Source organism: Colias philodice, chromosome 25 (assembly GCF_061535455.1).
Source record: "Colias philodice isolate Cphi_HAF_F1 chromosome 25, ilColPhil1 Martin Lab GWU primary, whole genome shotgun sequence".
NCBI classification, from domain to species: domain Eukaryota; kingdom Metazoa; phylum Arthropoda; class Insecta; order Lepidoptera; family Pieridae; genus Colias; species Colias philodice.
The window spans coordinates 4,488,276-4,501,087 of record NC_143110.1 but is presented as its reverse complement, the minus strand read 5'-3'; the positions used below and the strand labels follow the sequence as shown (position 1 = coordinate 4,501,087).

Below are 12,812 nucleotides of genomic sequence, written 5' to 3'. Positions count from 1 at the left end.
GAGCAGTTTCTCTCAGGATTCATGTGAATCACAGAGCAAGTTCATATTTAATATACTTTGATATTTAATATTTTGTCGATTTACGTGAGCGAACACGATTGTTAGGAGCTTTTTTACAATTTTTATTGCGGAGCTTTTTGTTTATGGTTAGTTATAAATGTCAATGTCAACGATGAACTCCTGAATAATGTCATGAACTATCAAAATCAAATTCTTAAAAAAATTGGAATCGTACGAAGTGAGAGTCTCTGTTGAACATAGTTTTATATAAATAAGAAAACAGTTGCAAATAAACATTGAAGCATGGTATGACAGTGTTTTAATTTTCATGATATTTCACTTGAACCGTAAGTTAATTGTGTTTACTGTTACAGGCGACAGAAGTTGAAGAAACTATCAAACGAATCCAAGCCCATAAAGGTGTTATGGGTGTCGTCATCGTAAACCACGAAGGTTTGATCAATTTTTACTTGTTTCCATAGTGAATTTAACTTTTTTATAGCATGTACGTAGTTTCATTTTAAAAAGATTATCGTTTATCGAATGCAAACTATTTTCTTACAGGAATTCCAATCAAGAGTTCTTTAGATAATGCCACATCTGTGTTGTACGCTGGTTTAATTGGTCAACTTACTGAAAAAGCAAGGAATGTCGTCCGTGAGATGGTAACTGATCAATAATTTTAGCTTGAAATTTCAATTACAAATTATTTACTCTTATACACAGGTGGATGTTTACAAACATCAGTCTTAAACAGTAGATTCTTTGTTATATTGAGTTAACTAATATGATATTCAAAATGGATAGTATGTATTAGAATAAAATATTAGTTAAGGATAATCAATCAGAGATCAATATTGCTAGGTTACAAATAAGACAATACTTTACATTCTTTTGGCAACTTCATTGTCATATACTTTTATAATATAAAAAATAAAAATATTGAATGTATTTTAATGATTTGTGTTAGATTAGTCTACACCTGGATTTTGATAAAAAATTACAAAAATGTCCATCCAGGCTGAGTTGCAAGAAGTTGATAGAAAGTGCAAAATTTATGTTTCATACTAGCGGTCCGCCCCGGGTTCGCCCGTGGTACATGTTTACGTTTTCTCTACATAAGAACCATCTTCGTACTTCAAGGAATATAATAAAAAAAGAATTATAGAAATCGGTTCAGCCGTTCTCGAGTTATGCGCTTACCAACACATTTTGCGATTCATTTTTATATATAAGAAGACTAGCGGTCCGCCCCGGCTTCGCCCATGGTACATATTTACGTTTTCTCTATATAAGAACCATCCTCGTTCTTCAAGGAATATAATAAAAAAAGAATTATCGAAATCGGTTCAGCCGTTCTTGAGTTATGCGCTTACCAACACATTTTGCGATTCATTTTTATATATAAGAAGAAGAAGATTAGCATTCTTCATGTACATAAATACTTGTTAATTTTATTTATATAAAGGTATATAAATTGAAATAAAGACAAACAATGATGTTCTGAAGCACACACTACTTATTAGATAATAGTTTTTTATTTATAAGTACTCCTATGACTAACTTTCACTTTCATTATTGCTTTAATATTGTACTTATACTTTCTTAGAAGCAACATATTGTCTACATTTTTACATTGTCAATTGATATTTTTATCCATATGTAAGATAATATATTATTTTTGTGTTTTAGCATATTTTTAATCTTAATAAGTATAAAAATGTTGTGTGGTTTTATGAAACCACGGTAAAAGTGAAACTGTTAGAACGGTTCTTTGTGTAGCGCATGTCGCGTGACGGTCGGCTGCCGAGTAGGTATACCTACTCGGCAGCCGCGATACACGCGACATGCGCTACACAGACCAAAAAGTTTGAGATGATGTAATAAAAGTTTCACTTTACAAATCTAGTAATAAAAAATTAGCTTCAAATTTTTGTCATACCTAATCTCTATGGAGACTTTGTAATTACTCAGATCTTTATTATAAATGATAATTAAATTTTTTTATAGCAACTCTTTGTAGTGTTTCACCTTTTTCATAGCCTTTGTACATTTTTATTTACATCCAAAACATACTCATGTTGTGTACTGTGTACCATATTAATTACTAGTTGTAATGGTTGTGTAGAAAAAAACAAAACTACATAGTAAGCTACAATACTGACAAGTATCAGCAAAATCCGTACAGTGTTTCTTATCAGTTTTGTGTAAAAGAGCAACAAACATACACCCATACATATTCGTAATTAGACTCACGTTTTATAAACTTTATGCATTCATTTTTTCATTCCAGGATTCCACCAATGAGTTGACGTTTCTCAGAGTAAGAAGCCGAAGGCATGAGATACTTATTGCTCCAGATCGGGAGTTCATTCTCATTGTAATACAGAATACATCAGACTAGTCTACATTCATTTACTAGGATATAAGAAAAAGTTTTAGTTTATATAACTTATGACAGACGCGTTATAATCAGTTTCTTTAGCAGGTCATTAATTATCTGTCTGTATAGATGCAATAATTAAAAGTTAATTTAAAATATGGGAAACTTAGCATAAAAAAGGTTTGTTCAAAAATATTGTCATTGAGATTAGACAAGTCATTAAATTGTTTTCGTTAAATGAGGTTTGCACCAAACAATAGTTTACAAAATTGTATTTCATAATTGAAAAAAATGTATTAATCACTCAAAATGCAGCCTATTTAAAGTAAAATAATATTTAAGCTTAATTTTTTTATTGGATAAGCATGTATTTATTAAATATTATATACTTAAATACAGTTTGTTTTATTCTATTTTGTATTCAAGTTGGGGTAACAAGTAGCCAAAACTTTGTAGTGTAAGCTACAAGTGTCATTCAAATCCGTTCAGAGGTTTTTGCATGCTATCATGTTACTTGATCAAGAAGCTTATATGTGTATTAGATATAAGCTTCTTGTACTTGATGTTAATTTTGATAAAATTTTTAATAAATAAACATTAAACTCAAACTTCGCAATCATAGTTGTCGCCACGAAAGAAGTCCTCCGGCTAGGCTATTAAAAATTTGACAGGTAACCGTCCACCATATTGTAGAAAAAGGTCACGAGTTGCCATCCTTCCATTGGTCTGTCTGAAAAACTGTGAACCCTACAAAAAAATATTCACAGTACATATTATTACAATATCTATATAATATTGTAATACTGTGAAAATATTACTCGAGATTGGACTGTAATGCAGCGACATTATATTGTAAAATTTAAATGTGCCTAGACACACCAATTACAAATTAAGACTATGGGTGCTAAAATCTGATAGAAATCTATATAAAATAATAATGCTGTTGTCCTCTTTAATTTCTATACTTTTGCTTGAAATAAACAAGAATACTTAATATTGATACTCATCACAAACAATAAAACGGGAATTTCAATAACCCTTTTGACAGCTATTTTCTCAACTGATAATATTGGCAACATTATTTAAGGCGCAATCCGCAAATGGGACTCAGGACTTTCGTGGCGCGCACTCTACCCACGATACCTACCATAGAAGTGTCGGAAATTATTTAAAATTTAACATATAGAGGCCCTGTAACTGTAACGCATAGAAGCAAATTATTCTCAGGAAAGAAAAATAAGAAGACAATCGTTTTTGTATGTTTTTTATTGATGAAACAAGTAATTATACTGATGATCTGAAAAAAATATGCGTCACTTACCTTTTTCATTGAATTATTAGGGTAAATATAAATTATTTGAAATTAAGTTGAACCCATTGGAGCTGCTGTAAAGTTAAGTTACTTTTCATTTTTATATGATTTTTTATCTTTTTATATTAGTCTGTCATTGCCTTTATGTTCTTGTAACGAAAGCTTACATTTGAAAGATCAAAGGGCATTGTTTTTTTCATGTAAAAATGAGAAATTTATAATTCAAATTGTTTCTTTGGTTGAAGAATATAATTTATAACAAATATATATTTATAAGAAATATAAATTATATTTGAAAGAGTATAAAAAATTGTTTTGCATCTCAGGACATAACATTTCTTTCTTCATATTATTTGAAATAGAACATTTTCATTAGGTACTTAGGTAGGTACTATTTGTTGAATGATTAATTTCTATACCAGTTATCTAGACTATTTAATTCTCTATATAAAATATTTTATAAAAAGCATTTAAAATTTCTATTCTTGGTTTATTCATCATGATGCAATATTACGAATTCTTTAAAATTTCAATCAATGTTTAAAAATTATTATCTTTTTACGTATATTTGATGCAATGGGGAAAATTAGGTTCCAAATTAATATTAAAAATCCATATATTTCATATTTTAGAGTATTTATTTATTAAGTTCCACACAAGAATCATTATTACATCTAGGTTTTATTCAACATGTTTCAAAATAATGCAATGTCTATCATAATATTATGATTTGTCTTAATTGTGATCATGTTTTTATTTTATCATCAAAACATGTTGAAATTACGTTTTAACTATACTTTTACGATTACATTTAAAATATTTTTGTTCAATATTGAACGATTTAAGTCTACTTTTTTTTATTAATAATTATAAATGCGTCATGCGCTATTGATAATGATAAAAAGAGTTAAAAATACATTACTTAGTCACTTTGAAAAAGTATTCTTCATGGTCAATTAATAGTTTGGTTAGCTTTGATTTTATAATTTTTGTGTAAACTGCAATTTTGTTATCACACGATTTTTGCCTTTGTATTTGTCTTCTTTTTATGTGGTTCATATTATTTCCTTTATTGTAGCGAGTTGCATTTTTCATTCGGCATTTTTAGTGTGAGCGTTTCTTTAGAATAGGCCTGTAAATATTTTATTATTAAATTATACACTGGCTATTTTTTACATGAGCAAAATAAGCATTAAATTGTTTGAAATGAAACACAGATAATAAAGAACAGCAAAATAAAAATAAAAAAAATATGTCAAGACTGGCTTATTTTACTAGTGTTAGTTGTAAATATGTGACTATATTATTTTAAGGTAGTGATTTTGAGGTAGTAGATTATTCAGTATGTATGTTATAAGATTAGCAGGATTGCAAATGTGTGTGGTGTAAAAAAAATAAGTTAATCTTAAACTATGGTTTGATTATTTGTGTTAAAGAAATGATCTTAAATTTATGTTTTTGTGTGGTGATTATATCCATACTAATAATATTATAAATGCGAAAGTAACTCTGTCTGTCTGTCTGTTACTCAAACTACTAAACCAATTTTCATGAAATTTGGCATGGAGATATTTTGATACCCGAGAAAGGACTTAGGCTACTTTTTATCCCGGGAAAATGACGCATTCCCGGAAATCCCACGGGAACGGGAACTATGCGGGTTTTTCTTTGACTGCGCGGGCGAATCCGCGGGCGGAAACCTAGTGTTTATAGATATGTATATGTGCGTTCGAGTTGGTATGTAATGTATTCTAATGTTAAATTTATGTATTTTATAATACGAAGTGTGTATACGTCGCTGTATTACGCACACTACTTGGGGCGCGAGATGTGCGAAGTGGCACAAATTTTTATGTACTGTTTTGCATTATGTAGTGTATAGGTGCTTTTTCACATGTCGCGTTCGTAGCTCTACTTACTTATATGTATTCTAGTGTGTTATATGTACTGTATGTACTGTTCAAGAAGCTTATATCTAATACACTGGAGATTTCAGTATGAACATTAACTTGTAACAAGAAAATATGACCTTGAATGACGCCTGTATGTTTTTTTATCCCTTTCACACCTAGGTAGTTAGTTAGGTGTGAAAGGGATAAAAAAAAACATACAGGCGTCATTCAAGGTCATATTTTCTTGTTACAAGTTAATGTTCATACTGAAATCTCCAGTGTATAGGATATAAGCTTCTTGATAGAGATGAATTTATATTATATGCACACAAATTGTTGAGTGTAATTGTATAGTGTTCGTCACACGGCACGTATAACGCGAATCATGTAAAAAGAACGCTGGATGAAAGTGATGGGGTGTGTTTTGGCATGTATCGAGTTTAGCACGAAAGTTATTTGCTGCTTATTTTATTTTTGAAGTAGGCTCTCGAGTCGTGGCTTCGCAATTACATATTTGTTACTTAATAGACCAATAAATCGCCAATGCGCAGCTTAACCGTCAGCGTTCTTTTTACATGACGCGACCTATATATTATATGCACACTAATGAGTGTAATAGTGTAGTGTTGTCACACGTCACGTACGCACTACTTGGGGCGCTGGTAGGGCGCGGGGCGCGGGAAGTGGCGCGCGGGCGCGGGCCCGGGGCCCGGCCGCCGCGTGCCGACCTCACGCGACGAGTTCTTGTACTCGCGGGGCTCCTCCTGATGAACAAAGTATTCATTTTACATTTATATTTTTGGTTTTATGGCATTCAAATGCTTTATAAACCCCAACTCAGCCACTCGTGACCCGCCAGAGCAATCGAATTTTAAACGCGATTTATTCATTATATTATTTTCCCGATGTTTCGAACACTTTACAGCGAGCGTGGTCACGGGGAGACAGACAGTCTGGGCCCTGGGGAAAATAATATAATGAATAAATCGCGTTTAAAATCCGTTAAAACGTCTTTAATTTCGAAATGTATAATACTCGCGTAAAATCAAACACTAGAAAATATTAATTTTACATTTTCTGAAGTGAATACTTCAAGCACTGCACCGAAAAAGTCAATGCTACATACCTTATAGTACTCCTCCTCATAGAAACGGTCAGGTGCGTTGCGCTCGTAGTAGTAGTCCGGTTCGGCCGCGCGAGGTGGCCTTGCCTTTATAAACCAATGAAATAAAATAAATACACAAATAATTTACCTATATCAATTAAAATTTGTGCTACAAATAAATTATTCAGGCATTTGATATTAACACTGAACTAAAAGTTAATTCATAGCAATGCTATTCTTGTGTTAAATGTTATCTGTTAATGTACTAAATGTACCAATCGATCTAAACTTTTTGCATGTATTTGTATCACAAGCTTACAAACAATTTATTTATACAAATCGCAAATTAGGTAACTCACTATTTTTTTTTCTCGTAATTCAATTTACCGTTATTAACCAATCCCTCACAAAATATACACTGTTCAATAACATACCGGCGGCTCAGGCATCCCATAGGGATCGTCGTACCCATACGAGCTCGTCTCCATAGCGGAACGCGCTCTATCCAGTATGCTGAACACCTTCGACTTGGCCGGTTGCATCGGCCGCGAGGGCGGCATGCGCGGCGGCGCGGGGCGTGGCATCGGCGGTGGGGGAGCTCCTGGAAACGAAAAAAAAAACAAAGGCATGGTAGTGCTGGCTGGTTTGAAAAACTAAAAAAAAAATTATAATGACGCGACCAAGAAGCTTATATCTAATACACTGGAGATTGCACTATGACCATTAACTTGAAACAAGAAAATATTACGTTGAATGACGCCTGTATGTTTTTTTATCCCTTTCACACCAACTTGCCAAGTTAGGAGTGAAAGGGATATTGACTGACAGGCAGGATTGATTGACAGGCGTCATTAAACGTCATATTTTCTTGTTACAATTTAATGGTCATAGTGCAATCTCCAGTGTATTAGATATAAGCTTCTTGGGCGCGACAAAAGAGTGCTGGCTGGTTGGAAAAAATAAATAAACGGAAAAAGCGTGTGTGCCGAGCACACGTCATGTCAAAGTGGTTGCTGGGATAAATTATTGGTTCGAAAAAAAAAATGTATGCGCTCGTTAATTAGGAAAATAAAGTTTAATTGTGTCTGGAGCGCTGGTGAATAAGAAACGAAAATGTGTCTTCTTCTCTACGGCAATTATTAGGGTGCTTTTCACCAATAATGTGCGAGGATGTTTAGCGAAGAATGTGTATTGGTGGAAACTCTAAGGAGCACTCTAAGGGGCGTTTTGCAATTTAATAGTTTTGTGTGTCGCATTTTTTAAGTTGTAAATTACATATTGGGTTTTGAAATTCGTTTCACTACGTGTGTACCTGTTACGTGGACGACATTGGCTGTTCACAATTTACACTACAGCACTTAATATACTAATTATATTATACCTCTAATTAACTGGTTTAGTTAGTTATCAGATTTAAGAAGTCTATTATGAAAAAAAAAACATAAATAATTGTGGATTCTTTTGTTTTTATCTGAAGTCGCAGTAAAAGTACGCCATTGCAACAAAATTAAAATATGTATTATGATGCATAACTAAAACAATTGTGATTTCATTTTTTTTGTAGTGCTCAGTGTCACATTAATCTGTCAAGTTGTTTACTAAAATTTCGAAAAAATGTTAGTCATGTTATGTATTTAAAACCACTCAATATTATAAATGATTATTACCCGACTGCGTGAGATGACTAGAATATTTAGATTAATTTTGACTAACACTGAGTAAACGAATAAAAAAAAAAACCAGCTTTTGCGTCGATCGAAACCATATTATTAAAATAAACAGTATCAAAACTTGTAATGGGCCTTCTTCACAATGTGCAGTGTTGGGCAAGTAGAGGCAATCATGATGTCTATCAACGATCATTTGTTGGGCCAACACTGCCCATTGCAAAGTTCATTAAATACATATTCACGCAATCGAGTACTGTGAATGTCGTTTTCAATAAAGCACAAACCGAACCTTGCACAGGATCTTGATAGGATAGTGATCGTTTTGTGACCGTGCACGCATTGTAAACAATTGCCTTATTGTAGCCCGGCAATTGTAGCAGGGGGGCTCTACTTGCTGTATCTGATGACAAACAGGCCGTGTTAAAGCTGATTTACGCTTAATTTTACACATACAAAAAGTATAATATACTTTTTGTATGAAGTGATTTATGCCTGATCGTGTTTCTGATGGGGCACGGCGTTGAAATTTGTATGGATTGATTCATTTATTTTCCGGCAACGGCATGGTTTAGCGTGAATCATGCCTTTTCTATCCCATGGTGCTTGGAGAAGCGAATATTAGACTTGGGACGTTTAAGTTGAGGGTTGATAATTGAGTTGCTTATGTAAGTTTGAATGGATTGTTTTTCTTGTTTATGAGTGGGTTAAGCTTTTCCATGTTTAATAATTATTGTCTCTTATCTTGTTGGACTATAATAGTGGTAGAATAGGCATTGCACTTTTATGGTTTGTAATTAACAATATTAATTTTATTTTCTACTGATGGTGTAATCAAGAAATGAACATGAAACATTAAAACGTTAAATGTAGCAATGTAGTAAAAAAATATGCCTATAAAATTATTCATGAGGACATGACATCATGTGTGTGAGTCAGAATTAATATAATCATCTCTAATCATTACAAAAACAGTGATTTAACTGTTAATAATTTGCAAAATGTTATTAAATTGAGATTAAATGCAATGATTTTTCAAGCCTACTTTTCTGTATTCTGTATTAGTACTGTGTAATTATAATGTATAATGAATTGCAAATCTGTAGGTTTGGATATTCTTTATACTGTTTTCTGCATTAGTGTATTTTAACAACATGCATGTGTAAACATGTTATTTTCAAATATCAGGTTATTTAGTTTACCTACCACTTTATTTGCTCATGCAAACACAAGTGATTCAAAAATTTTGGCACAAACAATAATTAGGAACTTGCTTTGTACCAAATTTTAAATTTAATTATGGTTTAAGTGTGAATCATGTAAATGTTAGTGTATTATAAATAACTAAAGTGAATATGCATGAAGGGTAAAAAACCAAAATGTTAAAAAAGCATCTTATTAGGAGGGAAATCTTCTATCCTAAAATATTATTATATATTAACAATTCCTTCAGGAATGTACATAGCCAGCAGTGTCTGTCATAAGGCTGCGACTACAACATTCCTATTACATACATTTCTAAACCTAAAAATGACACACACTCAAGACCAACACTATAAACATACCTCTATCAATCATATCCCTCATTTGATTGTGCCGCATCATATCATGCGAGTCCGGCAGTAAATACTTCTTCACTTCGGCTAATGCGTATGCGATTCTAGCGTGCGCTTCCGCGGGAGGGGCTAGTGCTGATATCTCTACATGTAATTCATCAGTTAGATGCGCGTATTTCGGTTCAAGCGAGTTGCGGAGCTCTTCTTCTTTTTGCCTGTGAATATTATTTTAAGCTTAGATGTTGACAGCCTTCTTGATACAGTGTTTAATGACTTGATTTCCATTAGAGACAAAGAAACATGTGTCAGAAGTGAAACGTCTTTGGCATGATTCAAGGATACCAAAAAAAAAGCCATACTCCATGACATGACGGCATTGCCATGACGTAACCTTGAAATTTTACTCTCAACGTACCTTAAGAAGATTCACTTTATCGTTTTTAGAATAATGCCAAAAATATAAAGTTGCACAGCTGCACAAACCTTGACTATTTTATTATTAAGTTAATAGTTTTAATAATATGTGTTTATTACCTGTCCCTCATGGATCCTCTGCCTAGAATAGCCATTTTGCACATGGTCTCTTCTTGTAATTGTTTCATTGTGTTTCCCTTAGGTCCAAGGAGTTTACCCACAAAATTGAACTAGAACAAAATAATTCTTTATGTATTTCTTACTAGCTGCGCTCCGCGGTTTCACCCGCGTGGCTCTGCTTCTGTTGGTATAAGCGTGATGATATATAGCCTATAGCCTTCCTCGATAAATAGGCTATCTAACACCAAAAGAATTTTTCAAATCGGACCAGTAGTTCTTGAGATCAGCGTGTTCAAACAAACAAACTCTTCAGCTTTATAATATTAGTATAGTATAGATATATCAAGATTTTCGTTAAATTTCGGAACTAAATGTTATTCTGAATATTATTTAATGCAATAAAGAAAATTTGGGTCATTCTTGATAACTCTGAATTATGATGACTTCATATTATTAGTAATCTAGTTGTACATAATTATTGTTGTAACAAAAAGCAAAGTCGCTTCCCAATCTTTCCTATTTGTATGCTTAGATTATTAAAAACTAGCTTTCCGCCCGCGTTTTCAAAGAAAAACCCGTTCCCGTAGGATTTCCGGGATAAAACCTATCCTATGTCCTTTCTCGGGTATCAAAATATCTCTACACCAAATTTCATGCAAATTGGTTCAGTAGTTAAGGCGTGATTGAGTAACAGACAGACAGAGTTACTTTCGCATTTATGTATAATATTAGTATGGATTTACAACAGATTATTATGCAGTTTTATTTGGAGATTCAAGAGAAAGGTATATAAAAATAATTTGTTAATTTTTATACAAAGCAAACAAAGCTGTGCACGGAAAGTTATTATTATGAACCAAGAAATATTACCTTTGGGTGTTCCTTGATAGGCACCAGCACTTTGACTGTAACCTTGATGGGTTTCTCACGGAAGACATCGAGATACTTGGTATCTCTGTTCGGGATTCTTCCGGCAGCTTGAACCTTTGTTACTTCTGTGAAAGAAGTGTACTGTTAGTAGATAATGTATCATGGAGTTGAGTTATTCTTATCTTTATAATTAGATCATTTTAATATAGATAACATGATTGTTTGTTTTAGGAATTGAGTGGTGTTATGATATTTAATGTGTTATCAACAATATTTCCATGAAAAAAAATACACACAGAAATAATAATTAGAATTGGAAGATTAAATAACTTCACTAAGTGGTATTTCTTAAGATTGTTTAATATCATTTGTATGTGATTTAACTAAATAACCGTAAATACCACGTGGACATAATAAGAATACAAAAAGTTCTATATAATTACAGTTAGGTGAAGTGCAATGACCTACAGCATTACAACTAAAAAAATATGTATTACATAATAATGAAAGCTGTTTTCGTAGTACTACAATCTAGAGATACATTAATTTAATGATACGTTTACAGTTTATTGCACTTAAAATAATAATGTTTAAAGAAATGAAGCGATTTGATACGAAAATGCCGCAGAGTTGAATTTACGTATTATACAATAGGACAAACCTTGGTCAATAAGTCTGGCTGAAACAGGGAATTTAGAATTGTTAAGTTTTATTTTCTCACTTAACAATTCTCGCATATATTCGCCGGCTTTTTCATTTAGTTTTGAAGTATCTTCGCCATCTTGTTCGTGTTCGTGATCGTCTCCTTGAGGGCCTTGATTTGAATTCCTTTTGAAATCACTGCCATTCTTATCGTACTTGTCACCCATTTTACTTGATTGTAAAAATATACTTAGTTTTAATTATTATACTCTTCAATTGAGAATATAGCTTGGAATAACAAACACACGCGTTGTCAAATCCAATGACCATTCGACAATTTGGACGCGGACGCCACCATACAAATGGTGTTGCCAGAATCGATATTTCAATTAAATAATTGGTGACAGCCACAGAAATTCAACTGTCACAGATAAGTCACAGTTAGTACAGTTCTGTGGTACAGATGCTCTAAAGCCAAATGCTAAATTCAAAACTCCAGAGCGGCTAGTATACCTAGTAGGTATATAGGTAGTTACTAATTTCGTAAACGCTTTTTTATAATATTTCTTGATGTACGAGGATGGTTCTTTGGAAGAGAAAACGTAAAAGTATGTACCACGGGGCATGGGAGAAGTCGGGGCAGACCGCTAGTGATAGAATAATTGTTAAAAAAATTAAATGGCAAAATATAAATCAGTAATAAGACTTTTGTTTTATAATAATATAAGGAAGTATATACATAATATTCTATAGATGTACTTAATTCATATTGTTAAATTATGTGCTAGTTATCTGTACCTTTGGTGGTTTGTATGTTCTTGGACTAATCAAATCTATCGAAATTAGTTTTT

The 12,812-nt window shown here is 32.6% G+C and overlaps 2 protein-coding genes across 5 annotated transcripts; one reads left to right on the top strand and one right to left on the bottom strand.

Annotated features, from left to right (window-relative positions):
* Nucleotides 1-153: 153 nt before the first annotated feature.
* On the top strand, nucleotides 154-2,777 carry LOC149477317 (dynein light chain roadblock-type 2-like). Of its 2 annotated transcripts, none has more exons than XM_089710874.1 (4): nucleotides 154-306; nucleotides 375-453; nucleotides 565-665; nucleotides 2,294-2,777. In XM_089710874.1, the coding sequence occupies exons 1-4, from the start codon at nucleotides 304-306 to the stop codon at nucleotides 2,402-2,404; spliced, it is 294 nt and encodes a 97-aa protein (XP_089567000.1). In that variant the 5' UTR covers nucleotides 154-303; the 3' UTR covers nucleotides 2,405-2,777. The 2 variants fall into 2 exon arrangements, with proteins under 2 accessions (XP_089567000.1, XP_089567001.1); XM_089710875.1 differs by having other exon boundaries at nucleotides 217-297; nucleotides 374-453.
* A 1,537-nt stretch (nucleotides 2,778-4,314) lies between these two features.
* LOC149477316 (KH domain-containing, RNA-binding, signal transduction-associated protein 2-like) lies at nucleotides 4,315-12,336 on the bottom strand. 3 transcript variants are annotated; one of them, XM_089710871.1, is made up of 9 exons: nucleotides 11,981-12,336; nucleotides 11,320-11,444; nucleotides 10,450-10,559; nucleotides 9,925-10,130; nucleotides 8,652-8,762; nucleotides 7,127-7,293; nucleotides 6,714-6,797; nucleotides 6,232-6,351; nucleotides 4,315-4,827 (listed from the first exon to the last, which is right to left on the bottom strand). In XM_089710871.1, exons 1-8 carry the CDS (start codon nucleotides 12,186-12,188, stop codon nucleotides 6,235-6,237), a joined length of 1,128 nt encoding a protein of 375 aa, XP_089566997.1. In that variant the 5' UTR covers nucleotides 12,189-12,336; the 3' UTR covers nucleotides 4,315-4,827; nucleotides 6,232-6,234. The 3 variants fall into 3 exon arrangements, with proteins under 3 accessions (XP_089566997.1, XP_089566998.1, XP_089566999.1); XM_089710872.1 differs by having other exon boundaries at nucleotides 6,236-6,351; XM_089710873.1 differs by lacking the exon at nucleotides 8,652-8,762 and having other exon boundaries at nucleotides 11,981-12,335.
* Between the last annotated feature and the right edge of the window lie 476 nt (nucleotides 12,337-12,812).